This window comes from Caretta caretta, chromosome 2, assembly GCF_965140235.1.
Source record: "Caretta caretta isolate rCarCar2 chromosome 2, rCarCar1.hap1, whole genome shotgun sequence".
Classification (NCBI taxonomy): Eukaryota; Metazoa; Chordata; order Testudines; family Cheloniidae; genus Caretta; species Caretta caretta.
This window is the reverse complement of record NC_134207.1, coordinates 82,026,450-82,052,886: the sequence shown is the minus strand read 5'-3', so window position 1 is coordinate 82,052,886 and position 26,437 is coordinate 82,026,450. Positions and strand designations below refer to the sequence as shown.

At 40.6% G+C, this 26,437-nt stretch overlaps 1 protein-coding gene across 1 annotated transcript in view; it reads right to left on the bottom strand.

The window, feature by feature from the left end:
* The window catches only part of NPC1 (NPC intracellular cholesterol transporter 1), a 54,045-nt gene that overhangs the window by 2,052 nt on the left and 25,556 nt on the right, over positions 1-26,437 (bottom strand). Inside the window, exons 7-24 of the mRNA XM_048840466.2 lie at positions 24,416-24,492; positions 23,212-23,582; positions 22,459-22,685; positions 21,625-21,725; positions 19,389-19,491; positions 17,851-18,040; positions 17,032-17,214; positions 16,092-16,206; positions 14,817-14,944; positions 14,578-14,718; positions 12,224-12,313; positions 11,834-12,024; positions 8,915-9,030; positions 7,940-8,069; positions 7,257-7,457; positions 5,102-5,333; positions 2,449-2,562; positions 141-303 (exon numbers count right to left, since the gene is read on the bottom strand). Of these exons, the coding sequence (XP_048696423.2) occupies positions 141-303; positions 2,449-2,562; positions 5,102-5,333; positions 7,257-7,457; positions 7,940-8,069; positions 8,915-9,030; positions 11,834-12,024; positions 12,224-12,313; positions 14,578-14,718; positions 14,817-14,944; positions 16,092-16,206; positions 17,032-17,214; positions 17,851-18,040; positions 19,389-19,491; positions 21,625-21,725; positions 22,459-22,685; positions 23,212-23,582; positions 24,416-24,492 (2,873 nt within the window). The remainder of the gene's footprint in view (positions 1-140; positions 304-2,448; positions 2,563-5,101; positions 5,334-7,256; positions 7,458-7,939; positions 8,070-8,914; positions 9,031-11,833; positions 12,025-12,223; positions 12,314-14,577; positions 14,719-14,816; positions 14,945-16,091; positions 16,207-17,031; positions 17,215-17,850; positions 18,041-19,388; positions 19,492-21,624; positions 21,726-22,458; positions 22,686-23,211; positions 23,583-24,415; positions 24,493-26,437) is intronic.

Below are 26,437 nucleotides of genomic sequence, written 5' to 3'. Positions count from 1 at the left end.
TAATGTATTTGAAGCAACTATATCCCTAGCTGTTTATTTAGGCATACAGCTGTAGACTCTTTTTCTTACTGAATGAGAGGGATAAGTTGAAGACTACACCGATTTTAAAATCCATCTTTAGCAGTCAAGTGTATTCTTACCTATATAACTAAGCATAACAGGAAGAAATATTAATCCATGGATAGCTCCAAGCACCACCATAGCTAGATACATCCTGAAGTAGAAGATCTGAAAGATTTGGGATTTGGAGAAGAACAACACTACAATTCCTCCAAATTTTGTCAGAGTGATACCACTGAAAACCTGGTAATAGAAGAGGTTAAAAATAATTACGTGATTTCATGCAAAATGACATGGTGTCATGTGACTCGCTTATTCACTAGCAAAACTGTGAGAATGAAGAAATAACCCATTCTGAAAGTTTAAATATTGCAATATTCCTTGAAAGTACAATCATCCCTTATACTGCATAGAGCAGTGGTGGGCAAACTACAGCCCACAGACTGCATCTGGACTGTGACCTTTTAATCCAGCTCTCAAGCTCCTATCAGGGACAGCCAGGGGGCTCCACAGTGCCCTGCCCCAAGCTCCGCAGCTCCCATTGGCCAGGAACCGCAGCCAATGGGAGCTGCGAGGGCAGCATGCAGAACCACCTGGCCGCACCTCCACACAGGAGCAAGAGTGGGGACATGGTACTGCTCGAGGTAAGCACTGCCTGGAGTCTGCACCCTTAAGCCCCCCCACATGCCACAACCACCACCCTGATCCCGCTCCTGCCCTCCAAACAACTCTGTCCCAGCCCAGAGCCCCCCCCCACCCTGAACTCATTTCTGGCCCAACCCCAGAGCCCACACCCCTACCCCCAATTTCGTGAGTATTGATAGCCTGCCATACAATTGCCATACCCAGATGTGGCCCTCGGGACAAAAAGTTTGCCCACGCCTGCAATAGAGGAAGGATAATAGGAATATAGCTAAAATAAGTATAATTCAAAAGAGCATGTAATCAAAAAAGGAAAGGAGATCAAGAAAGTTAGTCTACTGGGAGTCCCACTTGATAAAGAATCCCCCTGTAACACTACTACATCTCTCACCCCCTTAGTAATTTCATTTTATATTTAGATGTTACAGAAACAAAAAACTAGAAGAGGGAATTTTGACTTGGCTAAAAGGTTTTCTGACAACCATTTCCCCTTCCAATGTGACATGGTGTGATCACCACAGGACGGTTCCATTTAATCATGACACAGCCAGCTGATTTTAATCTCATATTGAGCATCATCATGTGCTTGAATTATATTTAAGCCTCTACAGGCCCCTGCTCCAATTCAGGGAGCATCTTCCTTAGAAAAAAGCAAGTCAAGGTAAGGCAAAGGGGAATCCTAACAGCTGGAAAAACTGAAAATGGCCTTGCCTTCACTGAGATTTTAGCTTGTGTTATTCTGGGGGGATTACTTCACTGCAGGTTCTTAACTCAGGTTCTTTCTCAGATGCTGTCCCCAACCCAGCTCCCATCCACACACAGACATCTGACCCAACTTCATTGAAGTTTCTAACACAGGCTAGCTGTCTCACTCAAGCCCAAGTGAAGCTTGCAATCAGGCTGGTAAGCTGCCCATTTGTCGTGAGGACACAGGAAAAACCATTCTACCGCTGGGGGGAAGGCACTGGAAAACAATTCCCTTTGCATTCCCAGAAGGACAGAAGATTTCTCACACGATTCATTGGGAAAGTCACAGCAGTTCAGCTTACCGCAGCACTAAGAACCATGCTCCCAGAAGTCCTAGTGACACATATGGGGGAATGCAACACCAGCAAGCACACTAACATGAGTGTGGCTGATCACCCAACTAACTACAGAGACCCCAAAAAAGTATATTTATACCATGTGTTAGCTAACATAACTAGCCTGTGCAACCTTCACTCAGGCTTTAGTCTATACTCCAACTAATTTTGGTTGAAAGCACCGCCAGAGGTTAACTACATTGAAGAGAAGTCAAAGCTGAAACTGTTTGGAGTTCTATAATGCCTGCCGAACACCTGAGCCAATAAACTGACAAGCATTTTTAAAATTTCAGGCTATGACCTAGCACTGAATAGTCACACTTAAAAATGAATTTTAGAAAGTTTTAGTCAATTTTAAGCATCACAATTTACAATCAAATCAAACTAATCAGAAGTTATAAACCTTATTTTCAGGCCTATAACAGAAATCTAGACTCATGTAGGGAATTGTGACTGACACCATTATAACAGAAGGTTAACCATTGCAGAATGACACCCAGTATATGACAGGCAAAGTGGATCCTACAACATAAGCATTTAGTAAGTAACAAGGTATTACTTGATTAAAGTTGCAGTGATGATGGGAAAGCACTGAACTTGAGTTTAAGTCATTTTGTCTGCACACACAAAAGGAACATATTACTACAAAGGAACAGACACTTACAGAACTGCCCATGCAGGACAGTGCTTCTTCTGCACGCTCTACTCTGCTACCCTTGGCACTAACAGTGAATGCTCTTGTGACATGACTGCAGAACTCCACCGAGATACCACAGCTCTGAAAGTAAGAACAGGTCAGTTAATTTCTTGGCGCCAAGCTATCACTTCAGCCCCCACGTATTGAGGGCCAAAGAGGCTATAAATTACTGTCCAAGATGCCAGTCTAAATATACAAGAGAGTCAAAACATACAATTTGACTTTTCTAAAAAAGCTGGGATCAGAGATTGTAGGGCAAATTTTGAGAGGGGGTTCTGGTGACAAAACCATGAGCACAGAGCTCAGTGACTGGTTTAAATATAATTTATTAAAGCAGTTAATATGTAAAAAGCACCAGTGTATTGACCCTTAGGAAACTGGCTAGTGACTGGATCACTGACTGTATTGGGGGGAGGAAAGACACACACAACTGGTCTTGCTGTAGAAACATTCTCTTATGTAACAAACTTTGACATTTGATCCTGTGTTTTGATACCACTCCAAAAACAGGTTCAATATTTGCAGATAAACACCCATGGAGATCTTATGTGTATCTACACTGCATTATGAAAAAGTCCAACGGAGACTGGTAAGTCTGCACTGAAAGAGTCATTGTACTCCCTCACTAGCACTTTTTCTTCTCAGGGTTCCATTATAAGTGTGTATCTTTTGCTTTTAAAGTCTTCCTTCAACTGTACACCTAATTTACTCCAACAGCAGCATTTTGTAGCATGGACAAGACATGAAGCATCAGAAAATGAGCTGTGTTTACATAGTTTTTGGCTGTCTGGTTCTCACTTGCCCATAAGACATTGAATAAAGCCAACAAGTTTTTACTGGGCCTTCACTCATTTGCTATTTATTTCTCTTACAACAGCCACTGTTTGGCGCTAGAGGGCCAACTGCCCTTTTCAAGCCTGCATTAAAGCATCTCCTAAAACAAAAGGAGGACTTGTGGCACCTTAGAGACTAAAAATTTTATTAGAGCATAACCTTTCGTGAGCTACAGCTCACTTCATCGGATGCAAGCTGTAGCTCCCGAAAGCTTATGCTCTAATAAATTTTTTAGTCTCTAAGGTGCCACAAGTCCTCCTTTTCTTTTTACGGATACAGACTAACACGGCTGCTACTCTGAAACCTCTCCTAAAACAGTCACCAGAGGGCAAACAAAACATATGGCCAGAGTCTTGAAATGGTTCTCCAAGGCCTACAGTAGCTTTTTACTCATTCCCCTTCCATTACACTACACCCTTTCTTAGTGATGTTACTGTATCCCTTAACTTAGATTGGCCACAGGCATTTCTACCCTTGGATCAGCAGCTGTAGTGTTCCCAGTGTGCAGAGATCTATTGTGCAGAGGCATCAGTCGGGTAAAACCTTAATCATGCAGGGATTAATGGTGTGGAGACAGTATGGCATGTGCATGCACACACAAGACCAGATCTAAATGACATGATATGCAGCCTGCTTTTACTACTGCTACTACAGATAGAAGTTGCATCAGTTGTAGTGGAATGATGGAAAAGTTAGTAAATAGAAAAGGAGTACTTGTGGCACCTTAGAGACTAACAGATGCATCTGATGAAGTGAGCTGTAGCTCACGAAAGCTTATGCTCAGATAAATTTGTTAGTCTCTAAGGTGCCACACGTACTCCTTTTCTTTTTGCAAATACAGACTAACACGGCTGCTACTCGGAAAAGTTAGTGAAGATACAACCAAGCTCTGTTCTTCTCTGTGTATGCACACTGCCTGTAAAAGATGGGTTTTACACACCATCTCACACTGTGCAGTTACCTTTCTAACAGTATCTGTGCAAAGTCCCACACGTATAAATTTTCTAAAGCGCAATATAAGAGATTAACCTCTTCACTCCTGTCAGAATAAGTCTAAGGTTATGTCTACACTGCAGCTTACATCAGCATGATTTATGTCGCTCAAGGGTGTGACTCAATCACCCCAAGCAACATGAGTTACACTGACAGAAGTGCTCATGTGGACAGTGCTGTGTCTCCCGCCGAAGCTTCTGCCACTCACAGGGGCTGGAGTAGTTAAGCCCACAGGCACCAGCTTCAACTTTCCCCAGGGGTGCTCAACTCTCCCACTCAGTTCCAGGCACTCCACCCCTTTCCCAAGGCCCCACCCCCAACCCTCCCAAGTGCACCCCGTCCCTGCTCCTCCTCCTCCTCCCTCCCAGTGCCTCCTGCACACTGCAGAACAGCTGATCCACAGAGGGCAGGAGGTGCTAGGAGGGGGTGGGGGAGGAGTTGATCAGCATGGCCATCAGTGGACAGGAGGTGCTGGGGGGAAGGGGGAAGTTGGCTGCCAGTGGGTGCTAAGCACCTGCTAATTTTTTTCCGTGGGTGCTCCAGCCCTGGAGAGCTCTCCTGTTGGCTTAAAGCAGCTACACTAGAGAGTTTACAGTGGTTCGCCACTGTAAACACACTAGTGTAGCCATGCCCTTAGCAAGTTTTCTATACAAAACAGATACTAAGTTACAATTGTCAGGTTTTACAAGATAATGCCAGTCACAGATTTCAGGACATGCTATGTACATTGCTTTTGCACTGAGAACATCAAAGCCCCTTTAAACACACACACACAAATACACATACCCCTTACCATAACAAGGTTAACCAGTGAAACAGCATTCAGGCTTATGCCCCAAAGCCACATTATTCCAAACATGTTGACTAGTATCATAGCAATAGTAATGGATACCATCACAGCAGCCCACACTTCAAAACCAAGCAGCACAGTCGTCACCAAGAATATCGATCCCAAGGACACGCAGAGGTTAAAGATGGTGTCATGCACAATTGTCAGATATTGTTCATAGAAGACGTAAAACACACTGTGGAAAGAAGAGACAGTCATTAGCCATCCATTTGGTTAGACCTATTTAGGAGATGATTCTTGGTGACATAAGTGTTTGAATCATTGAGGTTTGTAGAAAACACCTATCTATTCTTTTTCTTGACTCAGGGCTGAGCTACATTGAAAAAAGTTACATCAGCATAACTACATCTCTCAAGTGCATGAAAATCCACACCCTGAGAGATAGTTAATCTGACCTAACCCTGGGTGTAGACAGCGGTAGGTCAACAGAAGAATTCTTCTATCAACCTAGCTACCGCCTCTCAGAGAGTTGGATGAGCTATAGCCACAGAAGAACCTCTCCCATCACTGTACTAAATGCCTACACCGAAGCACTACAGCTGTGCCACTGTAGCATTTTAAGTGAATACATAGTGTCAAAGTTTGACTCAGACTTACAATTTATCAGACCACTCTGTTTTATTAGCAAAGCTGCTCTGCTAATACATTTAGAAGTGAGCCCCCCGAGTGGGGCTTGTGTCTTTTAATTTATACAGTTTTTTGGAGAACAAGTTACAGAGAAGTTACAGACAAAAGAAGAAAGAGATTTTAGTCACCACCCTTCGCGATCCCTGAGACCAGTCACGTATCTTCAATTACCTGCCACTCTTAATCTCCTTTAACAGCTTCCAGTTAACTTAACTAATTGCACTTCACACCTTCCATTCTGATGCCTGCTTCTTAGACATGCTGGCTCTATCTTAATTGCTTCTCCATTCAAAAGCTAACTGTCCCTATGTGTGCTCCCTCAGATACTTTGTAACATGTTTTGGCATGCCCTCTCATATACAATGTATCCAGCATGTCCCCTTATATAACGTTATACTTATACAATGTTATACTTCCACAATAGCCATAGAGGAACCAGATTTAAAAAAAAAAAAGAGTTCTTTAATCCTAGAGAACTATTTTCCTAAGTGTTTTTTTATTTGAGAACAGGGCAGTAAAAAGATTATATCAAATACAGGTAATAGGCTAAACCTTAAAAAAGTGAATTTCATGAAACATTAATATTGTTAAGAACATTCATATTCTTTCAAGTTTTTTTAAGGTGGAGAAAGTCAAAGGAATAAGTTTTACTGCAAGATATTGATTCCAATTTAATTTCATCAGCTGTTTTGAAGAGGTCTGAGGAGCAAGAAATTTCTCTTCTGGGCATTTAAAAGTTGGCTTTTTGTTTGTTTATTCTAAAATCCCTGTGTTTATGAGGGAAGAGTCCTCACAGTTTAGAAAAAGCATCAGGGAAGAGGGTCAGAAAAAAGTGGATAGCAACAATTAGCAGCAAGAATTTAGAGCACTGAATCACTTGAACTTTTCAAAAGTTCAGTATAACAAGTATAAAAAACCAAGAGGTTTTAAAGGATAGGGAATAGCAGAAGGTAAAATGAAGAAATAGTGGCATCTAAGGAAAATCCCTAAGACCTGCACAAGTTCCTGAATGGCTGGTCAGCCTTCTACAGATTCAGATAGGAAAAAGAAAAGCAGAGGACATATGGCTCCGAAGAGATGATAGTGCAAAAACTGGACACACAGGTAACTCCTGCAAACTGGAGAAGACTAACATTGTCTTTATTGTGGGGTAGATTGGAAGAATCGCTGGCAGGAGTAGGTTAGAAAGCGACTGGCTTCGAACAACAATGTATTTAATTGTCTTGGTAGAACCCTTAACACAGAGGTTCTCAAACTGGGACCTAGAGACATATGCTGGTGGTCCCATGGTGCTGGCTTTCCTTATTTCCAGCTGCTAAATCATAGTAAAAAAAACAACTAAAATACTTTAAGATCCTTCCTCAGCCCTTAATACATACATCCAGCCAACATGCACTTTCTCCAGAACCCACGACCTCTTCCCCGAAGTTACTATACACACATTCCTAGAGCGAAAAAATCCACCACATACCTGTAAGGGAACACACGGTAATTCTTTTCTTTGATGCCCATGGTTTCAGTAATGTTATCTGCTATGATCCGTGCTTTTTTCATAGCATCAATGAAGTCAGCTGAAGTTTTGAGCACTGTATGGTAAGTCATAAAGTAAGTAGCTCCAACATCAGAGTTCTTGTTTATGAAGTTGACAGCAGAGCTATACGCAGCATGTCCTCTGTACATGAAGTGCAACTGTATTACTTCATGGTCAAGCAACAACAAGATCAACCACATTCATTTTGATGCCAAGAATCAGGATTTCTCAATGTAACTCAAATAGCAGAGAAATCCAACTATCTGCGAATTCTTATGATACGAGACATGGGTTCTACAGTGTTATCAGAAAATATTCCTAAAGTACTAACTAGCGCCCCCACAAGAGATCATGTATGTTGATCACTTAGGTAGGATGTTCCAGACAAGATAACTAGGACAAAAGAAAATCTGATACTTACAACTTAGCCTCATAGGAGCACAAGAGGATTTTCTGTTTTTAGGTGGTCTGTATTTCAGTATGTTTTTAAAATTAAAATGCAGGTGTGCCCACAGAGGCTTGGATGATGGGTATACATTTAATAAACAAGTGTCACTGTTGGTTCCTATTTCACCTGCTAATTTTCAACAGAGATTAAACTGATTCAGTCTATAGGCACTTACCCTTTTCCACATTTAGGATTAGGGTTATCGGACAAGAACATTGGCAAAAATTTCATGAAGTCTCCACCCTGAGGCCTCTGCTTGCCTTCTTGAGTCAGTGGACGGCAACGCATGCAGGATACATCAACAACTGGAAAAAACAAAAGCAGAAAGAAATAAAAAGCACTCAATGTCAGCCAGACAGCAAGGGTACATCTATAGGACATTGTACAATACTCAGTTTCACTTCAGTGACCTGAAGGGCTCATCCAACCCTAAAAGAACTAATTCTTTCACTGCTGGATAAAGGTAGCTCATATTATATATAATATATAAATATATACACACACACACACACACACACACACACATACATACACACACACGAGTAAGAAGAGTTATATAAAATTTTTACTCTTCTTACTCTATCCAGAGAGAAAACCCAAAATACAGAGCTAAGTCCTATATTTTCTGCATCAAATACACCCATTTCTTTGTGCTTGGGATTGCTGTTACATTAGATAAGGCTAGTCCAATACAAAGACTAAAATAGTGTTACCGAGCTCTATGTTCTGTATTCAGTACTGTACAACAGATCCCAACACGCAAGGCACAGTGCAGGCAATTTTCAAGACACGAGGGCCATAAACTGCTGATTGCATTATCTAGAGCTCATAAGGATCAAAGTGGTCCATACGCCAATTAGTTATTTTGGGAACATTATTGTCCAAAAGGGCATCTTCTAAGAACGCAGCATTTTAACATTTAAACTGCATTAAATTTAGTCTCCTTCCAGAAATGGCAATAATTCCAGAATGGGAAAGTAAAGTACATCTAGCCAATTAAAAAAAAAAGTTGCACAAAGCAGGTTGAACGCTGTGATATTAAAAGAAGAGGGTAGATTCAAGTCCTTATTTAGAAGAAAATGTATTTGAAAAGCTTTTGTAAATATGATTAAAGCAACACTGGAAACATGAAAAAGAAAACGCAGAGTACCTGAAGCATTGCAGAACTGTCCAGTAGTGTTGTAGACTCTGCAGCAGGATGACTGTGGTTTAACCCAATCAAAATAATCATCAATCCATGAAGAGGGGGGAAAGCCTATCCTTGTGCTGAAACATAACAAAAATAGATACCAATAGATACCAGACAGATGATTCAAGAGACACAACCTTAATTCTGGCATTTCCTTAAAAGCGTTCAAACTTCACAACTTTTAGAGTTCTTTTAAGATAGCAAATTACATACAAACTAGGTTTTTAAAAAAACCACACTGAAAAAAAATTCCATCGTTCTGACATCGACACCCACGGGGTTTAACATCAGGATTGGAACTTTAGATCCACAGCACAGACCTCTGCTACTTAAGCCAATGGGAGTAATGGGTTATCTTTTATGTGGACCAGCACTAGAGGGGGATGAGAAATTTTGCTGGTGGGTTTCACAGATCTTTGCTGACAGCAGACGAAAGGTGAGATACAGGAATCTTGGGTTCCATTTCAAGATCAACCACTGGAGGGGAATGTGTTCTAGGGATACCTAGTGTGCTCTGCCCCGTCCCCTCTAGCAGTCCCTGTCCCAGTACTATCTATTCTCATTCCCCAACTCTAGCTCCTCATACCAGTCTCCTCACATAGCCAGTCCCTGTCTCACTCACTCCAGACTCTTCATCCCAGTCCCCTGGTTCAAGGCTCCCTGTCCAAACCCCAGTCTCCTCATCCCAGCCTCTCCCCAACCCAGTCCCACTCTTCTGCTCCCCAGTACTAGTTTCTTTGCCCAGCCAGTCCTGTCTCTCCCCTGCCCGCAAGCTCCCAGGCCCAATCAACTCCCTCCACCACACCCCAAATCAGTGATTCTCCACCAGGGGTACATATCCATGGGGATATGCAGAGGTCTTCCAGAGGGTACTTCAACTCATCTAGATCAGTGTTTCTTAACCCAAGGGGGCACAGAACAGGTTTGGGTTGGGGCGGGGTGGGGCATCTGCAAAGCTAAGTTACATGCTTCAGCCCCAGGCAGCAGGGCTCAGGCTTCAGATTCCTGAAAGGGGTACAGTATTCTGGAAAGGTTGACAACCACTGTCCCAGATGTCTCTTGTCCACACTGCATTTGAGTCAGACCACTTCCTCCTCCACACTGCCTAGGCACCGGCGGATGAATCATCGAGAGCACAGGAGAAAGATTCCTCTCTCTCAGTTCCTGAGCCCAGCACCACATGAATTACAGCAGCAATTACAGCAAAAGTCCTGCTCAGCCCCTGCAATCACAACCTGGAGCATGCTAAGTACAGACGGAATCTTTGGTGAGTTCAAGCGGTCAAGCTCTAACAAGTCTACCTGAGCATGTCTTAACTAAGATTTTTCAAATTCAGTTTTTCATGGGAACAGCAAGAGGGCACATCCCTGACACCAAAGAAAACTCCGCATAAAATTTCAGGTCCTTGATCCAAAGCATGGAAGCACTATAATTGTAGTGTTTTTTAAAAACACATGTAAAACTAAGTCTTTTCCCCCCAGTCTTGTTCTGGAAAACTGCTGAACCATTTTTGCTAAAGCTTTCCAAAAAGTTCAGTACAAGGCAGAATCCCAGCATGGAAAATTTCAGCCCAAGCATTTGGCAAACTTATAAGCAACTGAAACAGGAAGTGTTCCTTGTAATAAGCCATTGTGATGTTGCACTCCATAATGTTTAATGGAAATATGCTTATGAGTGTGACTATAATGTGACTGGAATATGCTTCATGCAAAAGGTCTCTTGTAAAGTATCATTACAAAGCTTATAATCTACTGAGTGTGGTCATCCTATTTGTATAAATGTATCATTCTTGTATCTGAAGCTAGAAATATGAAGTATAACACTGCGGTCCTACTGTAATGAGGCAAAGTGTGGACCATTAATGGTGATTCAGAATCTTGATGGCTCCCATTGACTAGGACAATTGGTTGTGGATGGTTTATTTATCTGCAAGCCTTCCTGTGTGCCTGTGGGCCAGCCCCTGGGTAATGAAGAATGAGGTCTTACAGTGACATGTGACCCTGTCACCTGGTAATGAGATCCATCTTAAATCTGGTACTTTTCCATTTAGAAGGAGGGGTGGGGACCCAGAGACACAAGATTCCCGCCTTGTGCCAAAGCTATAAAAAGGGGGTGGAAGAGAACAAAGGAGGCTGCCAGTCATGAGAACACCCCTGTTTTCCACCTGAGATGCCTGCTGGAACTAACAAGGACTGTACCAGGGGAAAGGATTGGGCCCAGACTAGGAAGGAGTCTAGCGTGTGAAAGAAGCTTATTGGAACATCTGAGGGTGAGATTTTACCTGTAAACAGTTTCTTAAATGTATTAGGCTTAGTCTTGCATGTTTTGCTTTATTTTGCTTGGTGACTTACTTTTTTCTGTCTGTTATTACTTGAAACCACTTAAATCCTACTTTTTATACTTAATAAAATCACTTTTGTTTATTAATTAACCCAGAGTAAGTGATTAATACCTGGGGGAGCAAACAACTATGCACATCTCTCTATCAGGAGTTAAAGAGGGTGGACAATTTAGGAGTTTACCCTGTAAAAGCTTTATACAGAGTAAAACAGATTTATTTGGGGTTTGGATCCCATTGGGAGCTGGGTGCCTGGTGCTGGAAATAGGTGACCTGCTGAGCAGTTTTTGGTTAAAGTCTGCAGCTTTGGGGGCGTGGACCAGACCTGGGTCTGTGTTGCAGCAGGCTAGAGTGTCTGGCTCAACAAGGCAGGGTTCTGGAGTCCCAAGCTGGCAGGGAAAACGAGCTCAGAGGTAAATTCAGCATGTAAGGTGACAGTCCCCAGGGGGGGTCTCTGTGACCAAACCCATCACACATGTGCTGGGCAACTTTAGCTATACTACTTGCTCTAGAGATCAGTAGGAGAAAAATGCTGCACTTACTAGCTGTCAATTTCTGCTGCAGTGAAGACTTGTTGCACAAGTGAATTGTTATTACATCCAACTCCACCACACACCATGTTCTGCCCCTCCAAAGAGGTGTAGTTGTGCCCTTCTTCTAGGACAAAATACACAGGAGGACCTGCATGCAGGTATTTTCTGAGATATTTGAAGTAATCTATTACATAGGAGTCCTTAAAAAAGAAAACTTGAGTTAAATCTCTGAAACAGCTCAGTCTGTCCATGTTTCTCATCTGTACTGTGTTAATGCTGAGGAATTGTAACATGACTTTTGTCTAGTCAGAGATAGGTGACGTGTTTCAATTATTTGGTACTGATTAAATCATTTCCTTCAGCAAAAAAAAAAAAAATTTTTTTTAAATCAACACTTACATCAGGCATGGAAAGAGACTGATCCAAGCCAATCTCTACTTTGTGACAAACTGCTATACTGAATGACAAAAGGCCCACAAACAAGGATATCTGTAAGAAATTACAAGAACAGCTTATGACACACAAGAACGGTTTTAAATAAAGACTTCAGCCCTACACAGTGACTCCATGCATTAATACTCCTCATTTAGGAAATCAATCATCCATTATATTGGTACCATGTAGTGAAGTTCCAGAATAAGTATACCAGGTTGGATGGTATGGTGATGGCAGTATGGTGATGGCAGAAGCACAAAGAGGAGCTATTTTCACCTCAGAGGGAAGGTACAATCAAAGCCCAAATTAAATACAGAACCATATTACTGACTAAGAATGCCAACTACTGACAGAGTTAACCATATCACAGAACCAATCAGTAGTAAATGAAGTTGGGAACTAAGGGTCTAATCCAACTCCTATTCAGGGAAATGGGAGACTTTCCATTGTGTTTAAATGGAAGTTGGCTCAAGTATCAAATCCAAAAGAAAAATGTTTATTTTACTTCTGCTTACTAAAAATTAGGGCTGTCAAGCGATTAAAAAAAATTAATCATGATTAATCCCTTGGTTAAACAATGATAGAATATCATTGATATAAATATTGGATGTTTTACACATTTTCAAATATATTGGTTTCAATTACAACACAGACAAGTGTATAGTGCTCACTTTATATTTATTTTTTTATTATAAATATTTGCACTGTAAAAATAAATTATTTTTCCATTCACTTAATACAAGTACTGTAGTGCAATCTCTATTATGAAAGTTGAACTTACAAATATAGAATTATGTATAAAAAATGCCTGCATTAAAAACAAAACAATGTAAAACTTTAGAGCCTACAAGTCCACTCAGTCCTATTTCTTGTTCAGCCAATCGCTCAGACAAACAAGTTTCTTTACATTTTCAGGAAATAATGCTGCCTGCTTCTTGTTTACAATGTCACCGGAAAGTGAGAACAGGTATTTGCATAGCAATGTTGTAGCCGGTGTTGCAAGATATTTACATGCCAGATATGCTGAGGATTCATATGGCCCTTCATACTTCAACCACCATTCCATAGGACGTGTCTATGATGATGATGGGCTCTCCTCGATAACAATACAAAGCAGTGCAGACCAACGCATGTTCATTTTCATCATCTGAGTCAGATGCCACCAGCAGAAGGTTGATTTTCTTTTTTGGTGGTTTGGGTTCTGTAGTTTCCGCATCAGAGCGTTGCTCTTTTAAGACTTCTGAAAGCATGCTCCACACGCCGTCCCGCTCAGATTTTGTAAGGCACTTCAGATTCTTAAACCTTGGGTCGAGTGCTGTAGCTATCTTTACAAATCTCAAATCTTTGAGTTTTGTCAAATCTGAAGTGAAAAAGTGTTCTTAAAAACAACCAACATGCTGGGTCATCATCCAAGACTGCTATATCATGAAATACATGACAGAATGCAGGTAACACACAGGGCAGGAGACATACAAATTTAATTAACGCATTATTTTTTTTAAAACGAGCGTCATCAGCATGGAAGCATATCCTCTGGAATGGTGCCCAAAGCATGAAGCATACGAATGTTTAGCATATCTGGCAGATAAATACCTTGCAATGCCAGCTACAAAAGTGCCATGCAAATACCTGTTCTCACTTTCAGGTGACATTGTAAATAAGAAGTGGGCAGCATTATCTCCCATAAATGTAAACAAACTTGTTTCTCATAGCGATTGGCTGAAGAAGAAGTTGGACTGAGTGGCTTTACATTGTTCTATAACTGCACTCAAAAAAAACAAACAAAAAAAAATCTACATTTGTAAGTTGCGCTTTCACAATAGAGATTGCACTACAGTACTCATATGAGGTGAACTGAAAAATACTGTTTCTTTTGTTTATCATTTTTACACTGCAAATATTTGTAATAAAAATATAAAGTGAGCACTCTACACTTTATATTATTGTATTTGTGTTATATTTGAATTCAATATATTTGAAAATGTAGAAAAACATCCAAACTACTTAAATGTCAATTGGTATTCTATTGTTTAACAGTGTGATTAAAACTGCGATTAATCACAATTAATCTCTGAATTAATGTTTTGAGTTAATAGCAATTAATTGACAGCCCGACTAAAAATGCATCTAATATAAATTACTAAATATTTGAACAAGTAATTTAAGTGCAACAATTATTTTTGGAAAAAGTATGTAATACTGTAGAAATTAAACATTAGTTCTGTCTTTAAGACAGTTCTGAGTTTTCTTGGATGATTTGTATTTGGTTCAAAAAGATTTTCTTGGTCAAGTCTCACAAAAAGTGAAGGTGTACACACCACAATTGGTCGCATCCAGTCCTTAAGCAGACATGGAGAATATAAGTCTTTGAAGACCAGCAACAAGATGCTCTCAGAATGCTGGACTCTGCTTTCTTCTTCCTGGCCTTTGATACAACACAGAATATCCATTTGATTTCTCTAGAAAATAAAACCGAGTCATATTAGAATTAATGCAACCACCCCCCAATAGTGTGCAGAAGTTGCAGTATATTGAATTGGAATTAGAATGGACTCACCTCTTGTCGCTTAATGTCCAATCCCAAGAGACTTACAAAGCAGGTTATTTGAAGAAGGAAGTCTATGAACACAGCCATTCCAGCAAAAAGGGAGAAAGTGCGGACAGCTGGCATGGTAGACAAAGTCCCTGGGAGGAGGGGGAGAACGAAAGGATGGTCAGGACATTAGGCCTGGCCAAATCCCCAAATGATATGTACAAACATACAGACTGGACCTTCTCCACCAGTATGTTGGAGCAGCCCTGGAGCGGAGTTGCCAGTGCAAGGCTACCTAATGCCATTGGATGATTTTCCCAGAATAGGGGGATAAATCAAGTGGCATAGGAACTGCTAAGGCAGCTCTATATGCCACCCCCTCTTTTCCACCCCACATTTGCTATAGGAAGATAAGTGGGGCACAGCTAGCTCTTCTTTGAATCCAACTGATCCCTGGATGCCAGACCACCACTTTGGGGTCTGCATATAAAAGGTGATTTCAAAAACACCTTGTTAAAATCCACTCCAGTACCATACAGGCAGATGTAATTATTCAGCAAGTAACCATGGATTAAAACTAGTTCAGAATACCATCAACATGATTAAGATATTCCTTGTCTCCCCTCTCAGCAGTCAACGCAAGACACTATAGAATGCCTGTTCTAGTCTATTAAAATATTATTTATGCTGATTAAAGCAAAGCACTAGTGGGAATCAGACATATTGCTAGCAGTCACTGGAAACTTCACAATACAATCTTGTGGCTGCACCTAAAATAGGAGCTGAAATATCCCATTATACCAGCCAAGACATTCCTGTTATAGTGCTGGAGAAGACTATAAAATTGTGCCAGACTCAATGGGGGTTTTGTGATGAGGGGGAATATCTAAGTTCTTTAAGACTGAGATTTCTAGACTCCTTATTCCTATCTTCCCACTTTCCCATCAACTGTACATCTAGCCAGTTTCTCTAATCAGTGGGAGATTTTGTCACTTCTATTTCTAAATCTGCCGTGTTTTGTAAGTACAACCATGGACAAGTCACTTTGAATCATGCACACCGCAGTTTCTCTTTATGGAAATTGGGGCTAATGCCTACCTCACAGAGGTGGAGTTAGATTCATTTCACTGTTAGTAGAGATCTCTTAGTTCCTTGGATGTACTTTTTTAGGCAATACAGTGAACATTCTTATTTGGTTAAGCATTGTACAAAGAGGGTGATGAAACTGAATAAATAATATACACAGCAATAAGTATAGTACAAAATCTCCAAGCACAGAAAAAAAGACTAAATTTTTACCGAAGAAAAATGCTACCGTCTCTGAAAAAGATGAGAGCAATATACTAGGAGCCACATCTCCTAGGATTCTGCCGATCTGCTTATCCAAAGTTTCACCTGGAAGACGCTCATCTCTCTGTTTTAAGGAAATGTAATTCACTCATTAGGGATTAAAGTAGTATATTTTCAGAGAAACTTCTCAAAAGTATGGAACAAAAGGCATGTCAAGTCAATGTTATGTATTTATAGTAAGTCAGTGCGTCTAGTGTGCTAGAGTGACAGCCATCGAGACAGAAGCTCTCTTTACCCACTGAGTAGCTACAAAGCCTGAGCAGCCACAGCATGAGCTTCACTACGCTGCCCTAGCAATGCATTTCAACCCAAACCTAGAAGGCCCATAGGGATGAAAGGGTAATTCAGTCTCCCATTCAAATGCTTGGTCTTTGCTGAGATGCCACAAGGGTGCCAGTTATTTCTGGTGGGTTTTGGAGACAACTGTCAGCTAGAAAATGGATTAACCACCACATTTTATAAAGCATGGTCCTCATGCTCAATATTACATAAAAACAGACACTATTTCTGCCCCATTATCCAGCTCACCTACAGTTTACCAAGGTGATGGTAAAAAGCGTGAGATGATGGTGAAATCTTTCACCGCTGTGAGGCCATGAACCGTATCTCTGCCTATAATTTACAGTCTAGAGGCCAAAAATCATTTTAATTCTTCCAAAAGTAAAAGAGCTGCATCAGCAACATTCTTTACACTGAGAAACTGCAAGTCACTAAATAAATATCATCCTTGCTGTTCTCCCACAAACCTCATCCTGCGAGGTGCCAGGCACCTTCAACTTCTACTGCATTCAGTAGAAAGGTATTCAGCACCTCACAGGATGGAGGCCCTAAAGTAGGAGCTAATATAGTACGTACACATTAAAAAACACAAAAGAGATCATTATAATACCTGAAATGTCTGAACTATAATGAAGATGTTGTCTACCCCAACAGCCAGCACCAAAAATGGAATGACTTCAATAACAATCAATGTTAATGGGATTCCAAAATAGCTGAAGATACCCAAAGAACATGCTACTGAACTCAATACGATCAGGATGCCTGCAATGCCCAGAGAGATTTTTGAATCCACCTGACAAATGAACAAAAACAAACACACACAATATTAACTGTAATGAAAATACATCCGTCAAAGCCATTCCAACCAGAATATTTTGGAACATATCTCCCAATCTAGGAGTAAACTCTTGACTTGTATGATAAAATAAGTAGCTTTACTAATTACACTGAGGCTGCCTACAGTATGGCCCCTTTTAAACATTCAGGATTATGTTATTTGAAACTGAAGAGCAAAACTGCACCTAATTTGAAAGGCCTTGGTTCAGAAATGACTTAAAATGCCTTATTTAATGACAAAAAAGTTTTTTTAAAAGGGGGATGTGATGATGGAAGGAAAGGGGATCAAGTGCGACACTGATTTCCCAGTTTCTTCTCTTTCTTCGAAAAAGAGAAGCCGTTTGTAACCCAGAACACTCTGGTAAGACAAACAACAAAAATCTAGGGATGCTTTATAATAATGCTAACACCACTAGCTGATATTAAAATACTGATCATGAAAACTAGTTAAAGTTGAGATTAGACTATTTAACAAAATAAAGGTGTTACAAAGATTAGTGTTCTAACTTATTTTAAACGCTATGTGCTATATACACAAACACACATAAGAAGTTATGATTATGATATTATTTTCAACATAAACTAAACATACCAGAAATCTTTTGCAGCTTTTGATGTGTCCCAGGGCTATTGAGATGTACAGAAACATGACAGCATAGCTAATTACAACAATCTTGATATCACTGTTACTTTCACGGTTTATCTCATCTTCAACACTCCGTTCAGCAGAGAATGAAATGGTTACGTTTGGATTCTGGTAGTTTTTCACAAAGCTGATAAACCTGAAAAGAAAAGCAAATGTTTTCTTAAAAACACCAAGCTAAGAAAAAGAAGAAACCACATCTTTTTCAAAACATACATACAGTACACCTACCCATCAAAAGACAGAGTTGAGATGGTAGGAAAAGGTTTAAAAACATCAAGGTAAGTCTTTAATGTTAAACAGGCTATAACCGCTTCTGCACAAGAGCACATGGTATTTAAGAACACACTTCTCTAGATCTTCCACTTTTATCATGGTGAACATCTGAAACACTTCCACGTAACTGATGGTGCTGTGGAATGAGTGGAGGGCATGACTTAAATAAGTGTATGACAGATCTGCATCCCAAAACTTTGGATCATTTCCTAACACCAAATACCTACCTTTCAGGCAGGTCTACACACAGTTGCATCAATTTAAAACAAAACATGTGATGTTAAACCAATTTATCAAAACTGGTACAACTTTGTGTGTGGACATTCATATCACTTTGGTTTAAACCTGGCTTACAGGTGCAAGCCAATGTAAGAGTGCCCCTACACAAAGTTGCACTGGTTTAACATCTCACTTCTACTTAGAGGAGTACAACGTGTTTAGACAAGCCCTTTGCTCTCCTCTCAGCCCAGAAACATGCAGCTGAGTGGAGTTTATGATGCTAAACCATTAGACACCAATTAGAAGTGCACTCTACCCCAACCACCGTCTCCATCTCATCTTCCACAAATATAGGAATGCTTTTCTTGTAGCTTATTCTCTCTCAGAGTAAGTTGCAATACAGAACTGATACTTGTTTTTGTAAACCCAATCTCAGTCCCTTGATGTGACAATGACTTATTTACTCAAGGAGAAAGTGAGTCTCTACAAAGAAACAGAAGAGCAATGTTCTCTGGAGTTTGAAAACAAGACTAATTAAATTTCAAATACAGGCAATTGAAAAAAGGTTCACAAGATCGATTGCTACAACTACTGAAGTAAATCTACTTGTGAAACTGAAAGAGTCTGAACTGAGAAAGTTATTTCAGTGAGACCTACATAAACGTTTTCACAAGGATTTCTCAGTTGCCGGATAGCACTTTGCTGACAAGAGCACAGAGATACAACTCTTGGTTTATGTGCCAAACAAGGATCTCATCAGAAACAAAAAGTTATACAGAAGTGGAAGTTTATATTTTTGATTCAGCTTTGTACAATCACTGGCACAGTCAATCCTAAATCAATGTCACACTTCAAATTTATACACGGAAGCATTCTGTACTCTCAGTGCATGTTTAGAACATTGTTGTCTTTGCTGTGAAGTCTGCTAAGCTCAGAGAAAAAATGAGGTTACTCCAACTGTCACAGTCTAGTCTTAATTACAAGAAACTTACTCTTTTTCCCAGGCCAGAACTCTCATCAGCTTGTGTGTATCATTGTAGTAATTGTGGACAGGGAAGGTAATAACGAGGGCTGTAGCATTATTGTAGTTTTCATCTATATGTAAAAAAGGAAGAGGTTGGAAGGAGAAAACATTAAAACCCACTATGAAAACATGTCACAGATCTTTCTTTGTGAAGAAGATGGGGGACTTCTTGTAAAGTTCTCTCTTTGATTTTAATGGGATGTTGTTTCAAGCAACTCATTTCCGGTCTCTGGCATCCCACTGAATCCAATCTGCTTAGTCACCTGCAACCACTCCTCAGATTTCAGGAACACCCATAAACTATTACAGAGAAACTGTCTGCAGGAACACATGGGCGGATGAGAATTTTGGGAGTTCATCCAAGGAGAAATATTCTTGACTGGCTAAGTGTGATATCATAAAGTATTAAGAAAGGTAATCCTGAAGTCATTCATAACCTAAATAAAGCAATTGATATTGTGCCTATATATCTAGCGCAGGGGTGGGCAAACTACAGTCCAGGGGCCGCATCCGGCCCAAAAGAAGTTTTAATCCAGCCCTCAAACTCCTACCGGGGAGCAGGATCAGGAGCTTTCCCTGCTCCGGCACTCCAGCCGGGGAACAGCGTCAGGGGCTTGCCCCACTCCACGTGTCTCCGCATGGCTCCTGGAAGTGGTGGCATGTACCCCATGCTGGCTCCTACGTGTAGGGGCAGCCAGGGAGCTTTTCATGCTGCCCCTGCTCCAAGCGTGGCCCCCGCAGCTCCCATTGGTCAGGAACCGTGGCCAATGGGAACTGCAGGAGCAGCGCCTGCGGCTAGGGCAGCGCACAAAGCTGTCTGGCCGCGCCTCCGCTTAGGAGCCAGGGGAGTACATGCCACTTCTTCCGGGAGCTGCTTGAGGTAAGCGCTGTCTGGAGCCTGCACCTGTGACTCCCGCCCGTAACCCAACTCTCTGCCCCAGCCCTGATCCCCTTTCCATCCTCCAAACCCCTTGATCCCAGCCTAGAGCACCATACTGCACCCCCAACCCCTCATCCCCAGCCCCATCCCAGACCCTGCACTCCTAGCCGAAGCCCCTTCCCATATCCTAACTCCTCATATCTGACCCCACTCCAGGGCCTGCACCCCCTCCCACACTCCAACCCCCAATTTCATGAGCATTCATGGCCCTCCATACAATTTCTATACTCAGATGTGGCCCTCAGGCCAAAAAGTTTGCCCATCCCTGATCTAGTGTGTAAGAGATGAGCATTCCTGTTCACACCCCTCTCAAATTATGCCACAATTAAAAAAAAAAAATCAAAGTAACAAGTGAAATTAACTTGTACACAAACTCTGATCCCTTAGCACTGAAGTTCCAATGAGTTACCATTTATTTAAATGGAACAAGAATGGGCAATCAGAGAAAGCATGAAGTTTCTCAGAGTGAACACTGATCACATGTAATAGGTTTTTGATTGAAATTACTGTGATTAGATTCACCTTGACCCTACCCGATCACTCACATTAAATATTCAAAAGAGACACTATCAAGGTCAACGAGGCCAAATTTTATTTTGGAGGCACCATATCGTGTTCATTTTAAAAATAATCCCACTCCTCCCAGTCCTGAGTATCTAAAGACTTCCCTAAAATAATTACTTTTCATCATTGTTACCCCATCTCCTCTGCTCTGTTCTAAGTGATCCAAAAAGCCAGAGCACATCCCACCATCCCTCAAACTCTTGTCTATTTCATTTCTTCCCTCTGAATCTTTTAAATATTTCCAATAAACCAACACACACACACACACACAGAGCTTTCATAGGGCAGGTGGAATGCGGGGGACACAGAGTATGTTCTGTTCTGAATATTTAGCAGGAACTAATTTTTTTTTTTTAGTAATATGCCACAATATTAATGGTCTTTCTGAAACAGTTTGTTTCCATCCCTCCCAGGTGAAATCTAGGAGAAAGTCATTACATCCTCACATGACTGACTATCTCATCATTCTTGCAAGCAGGCAATTCACCAGACCCCAACTCTCTGGAATACATTTATACAGCACCATAAGATGTCCATGGAACTTTACAAGTAAACAGAAGGCATTCACAAAGGTGAAGAGACAAAGGGAACAGAGTACAAGTTGTACAAACCTACAAACAAAGACAGTGATCTAATTTAAGAAGTAATCGACCTTAAGTACACGAACAATATTTCCAGCTCTATTTGCAATTACACCTACCATCATATCCTCCCAACACAAGCCATGGAAAGACAGGTCCACCAAATGTTCCTAAACAGGGATCATGAAGCTCACTTGTATCATTTAGAGATGCTGGGGCCCTGCAAAATATATTCACAATTTATTGATTTTTTTTTTTTTAAATAATCTGATATTTGGGAGTGCAAAGCAGCACTGAAAATTTGTACACTTACATATTGTTTACAGTGTTACAGCGATTATGCTGGGTATTGGTGCGACAGAGCAATAACTACATTTGTAAACTGAACACAAAATTTGCTTGCTTTGTGATGTAAACTCAAAGGTGAAAGCTTATCTGTAAATTACTTATTGTGGTTTAAAAACATTTTAAGCTGAAAAAAAACTTCAAAAAACAACTAGATTTCTCAGGTGAAGCCTTTTAAAATTGCTAGTACAAAAATATTTTACTTTAGAAAAACACTTTTCTCTCTTTAATGCCCTGAAGAAATAAGCCAGGAATCCTCATGTTGCTGATTTGAAGCAGAATATCATCTTGCATTTTTTCCAGGTGGTGGGGTTTGCTCAAGCCTCTGTATGAGTCTCTGGTGCTGCATCCATCACTATGACTGTGAAAAACTCCATTGGAGTGCTGGTAGACATGGAAATGCAGGAAAAAGATGCTCTACTACCAATCAAAAGTACACACACAGATGGCATTCTATCAAATAAACCAGGAAAAAAATTCAGAGGCTGCTGGCATTGGATACAGCACGTCAAATGGGAAGAAAAAAAAACCACCAACCCCAAAACAGTTTTTAAGAGTCCATCTGTACACAAATATTTTTAAAGCATGTATTTAGTGGCTCTGCTTACCGGACACAGTACAAGAAGTGAGTGTGGTAATCAGCATAGACAAAGAACTCATCCCCAACTGAATGATTTAGAATGGAGTAACTGTTCTGAAAGTAGTTGAGCACACTCAGGATAGTGCAGTTGTTATTGTAGGGAGTAAGAGGAGCCAGGCAGATATCCTTCAGCATTACAGTCTCATTGTCATAAGCAGCAGTTATGTTTTCAATAGCATTCTGCAAATCTAGCACCTGAAACAAAACACACTATAACTCAAAACAGCACTGTCCGAAGGCATTTGGTGGAGCGGAAAGAGCATTTTTCTTCTCGGTGTAAGATCAAATACTTTTAAAAGTCATGGGGCATTTTTGGCGGTTTCTGAGCTGGGTACCGCGCTTTTAATATAAGCACACAGCAAATGATGAAGCAAAATGTGGTTTTCATTCTAAGTACTAGAGGAGTATTTTTCATACATCTTGAGGTTCAAAGCAAGTGGGAATGAAGGTACAGGAGCGGCAAAGTGGGGGAAGGTGATTAGCCCTTTGCTGCAAGGCGGATTGGAAGTTCTTGCAGTCTCTTTGCTAACTCCAGAGGATATTTTAGATATTTATAACAGATTAGTTTTTGGTGGAAATTCACATTATATGCTAACCACATAGGCGAAACAAAACCCAGCTTCATACTGATAATTAATCCCTTTTAGGGTCTTACAAGTATTGCAAAACACATTGCATTCACATCTCTTCCACATAGATAGGCCTGCAAAACCCATGTTACCTGATATAGGATCTCTTTGTCAAGCGGAGGCCCAAAAGGCACATCAGCTCCTGATGGGTATGGTGAGTAGATGTGTGGCTTACTGTGGGGAGCTTGAATAATAAGTTGTTCAGTACGGAAGAAAGGTCCAAAGTGAGTGTCAAAGTACTGCTTCTCCTTGCGAGCTTGGCTGCTTGGGGCTGACCAAAGGTCTACAGGGTTTGTAGTGATTTTGATATACACCAGGCCTGAACAGCACATGGCAATGAAGACCAGAGAGAAGAGAACAACAGGCCGTGGATTTCGAACACAGAAAGCCCCCCAGGACATGAATGTGAGCCGTAAACAGTTCTCAAACCTCTCACCAAGTCTTTCACCACAGGAAGCCTCACCTGTAGGAAGAGGAGATACAAGATCCAAACTATTAAAATGAACTATTTTCTTATCCAGTAATCTCTTTGGATCAGTCAGATGCTTCCAGGCATTCTTACAGAGAAGATCATTTATTGATTCTAGATTTTTTTTTTTTTTTAAAACCACCATAAGCCAAAAGATAAAGGTCTTATCAACAAAGGGGCTCAAGCAGGAGAAAAACTGCTAAAACACTCTTCTAGCTACAGTAGTTTCTAACAATGTGGCAAGCCAGTGTGGCACAATTAGATGGAACCATGTTTATAAAAAACATGCTAATAGTAGTCCCACCTACACTTGAGCATACCCATGATTGGCAGGATTAGAGGCATCGGAGCTTTAACACTTATTTGTAGTGTGGATGGGACAGGACATTCGTAGAACATTAAAATCATGTTAGGTCATGACATGATTCTCTATAATTATGCTGTCCTAATCACAGGAGAAAGTAAAAATTATACCTAAGAATGCCAAACAACTATACATCGGCATGGCTAAATTTTCAAGTGTATATGGACCCACGACTTGGCCCCACGACTTGGCCCCATCCACAATGATGAGCCAAGTGATGTCAAAAGTAGTTTAGGTGGGACTGTATTTAAATGTTACTCCCAAATTCTATATAAAAAGTCAGCAAGACAATGAAAGTATGAAGAAAGTGCAGAAAAACTGAATTAAGATGAACCAACTAGGGCAGGAATGTTGGACTAGGTGGTCTTTTGGGGTTCCTAAAATGTCTCAGACTCTTGTGGTCCACATCTCAGAGAAGGAAATAATATCTAATCAAACCCTATCATTATGATCCCAGACATACCGTTGTCATGGCGAGAATTAACAGAGAAGGCTATATTGCTGTCAATTGGAGTGTACTCTGAGACAAAATGCCTTTTTCTGTAAAAACAAAAAACAGATCATATATTCAGTATGTGGTTCTCTTGCAAAAAAATCAAGACAACTGTTTTCCAGCACTGTACTATTGCAATAAATACAGTAATAGAGGTGAATCAGGAGATCCAAAGTCTGGATCAGAATTGGCAAGCATTCCACTTTAGGTCCATCTCTAACCAATATCATCACAAACAACAATATTTCACTATAAGCTTTATGCATCTTAAAATTTGTCACATTTGAGAAACGAAGGGAAAATTAGGATATATCTAAACTCACCTTAAAAACTTAGATCATTAAGAAACTATTTCTGGAAATTTTGGGTTTAATGTTTTAGGCTAAAAAGTTTGCCAACAATTTTTTTTTTTTTAAAAAAATGCAAGTGTAAAGACTGAAAGACCAGAAGCTCCCTCTCACCCTGCCGCCCTCCCTCCCCCCCCCCAAGTCTCTGCATTATTCTTCAACACTACTACTAAGGCCATCCCTGAACAGACCCATATGGTCACACAACTTCTTTAAACCCCCTTTCTGAAGGGCCAACTCTGATGTGACACCTGCAAGAAAACCACCAACCCATAATGGCTAAACTGAGGGACAGCCAGGAAAAGTCTATACATATGAAGCTAAACAAATAGCCAAGTGTACATAATATATAAATACTGTATACATTTCCTTGTGACCTTAGCCATCCACCTTTCATGTTGTTCATCCTGTTAGATAACCTCTGCAGGGCAGGAACCACATCTGCTTCCATGGTCTACAGTTTAAATAATGTATTTAGGTTTGTTTCCACTTGTGACTATCAAAATCATCTTAGCACAGTATGAACGTTAAAAAGCTCTCCCTTGAAAAAAGTCTTCATAACCCCAAAATGAACTTCACTTATACACACAAACCGGGGAAACATAATATTGCAGCATGTCCCAAAAGTCACAAAATCCAGGCTCACGAAAACTACAGGCAGATATAAATTCCACAGTGAAGGACTGACCCACTACTGAACAGTCACCATCCACATTCAGTTAAATCCATTAGTGAGTTGCTGACTCTCTAATTGCCTTCACTGAGTCAGCAAAACCCACTTAATCCTTTCACAGCTGTCAGTCAGGATACTTAGAGCTTCATAACCCAGAAATCAACTGGTAGCCAGTGTAGATCCAAGCATTAATGTGTTTTGTGGTCTTGTCTACACTAGATGTGTTGCAAGCACTTAATTCTATTGTAACACACATGTTGTCCAAATACAAAGTTCCTTTAAGATTACTGATCATATTCCATAGATATGTGCCAAGACTTTAGCAGACCTAATGGATCACCACCCCTCTTGGTGACCAGTCTTCTGTTGCAGATGGTTACTCTCACAAGCCCCAGCTTTGCAAAGAGAGCTGCCTGTAAATGTACTTAACAAGTTTACACTTGTCAGATTGGCTAGCCTGCCCACACCACATTACAAGTTTCAACGATTTGATTGTACTGTTGCAAGATGTTACAGTTCTCTAGGGTAGACAAGCCATTTGTGAGATAATGCTTAGTAAGCAGGCTATGTTTACCATCAGTTCAACAGCTTTTGTTTTTAGTTTTGTTTGGGGTATTTTTTTTAGAATTCAATAGGGATGAAATCAACACTCATGACCATTTGTCACAAGGCAGTTATTGTTTATTACACTTCCCACTGTATCACATTGTTACGGGTCTGTATATTTATACTTCCACAGCTACAACAAGGGCTTTTGTCAAAATTTATACATGGAGTTCTATTATTGCCACTACTGAGCCTTTGGAAAACAAAAATCTCCCGCTGTTGCCACAGCACTGTGTAAACCAACCAGTGGAGACTGGCCTCTCAAGTTTTTCCTCCACTGAGTGTGCCTACACAGCAAGCAAACAACTGCAGATGGCTTGGCTCAGCTAACTTAGGCTTGCAAGTTTCAGGCTGTGGGGGACATTT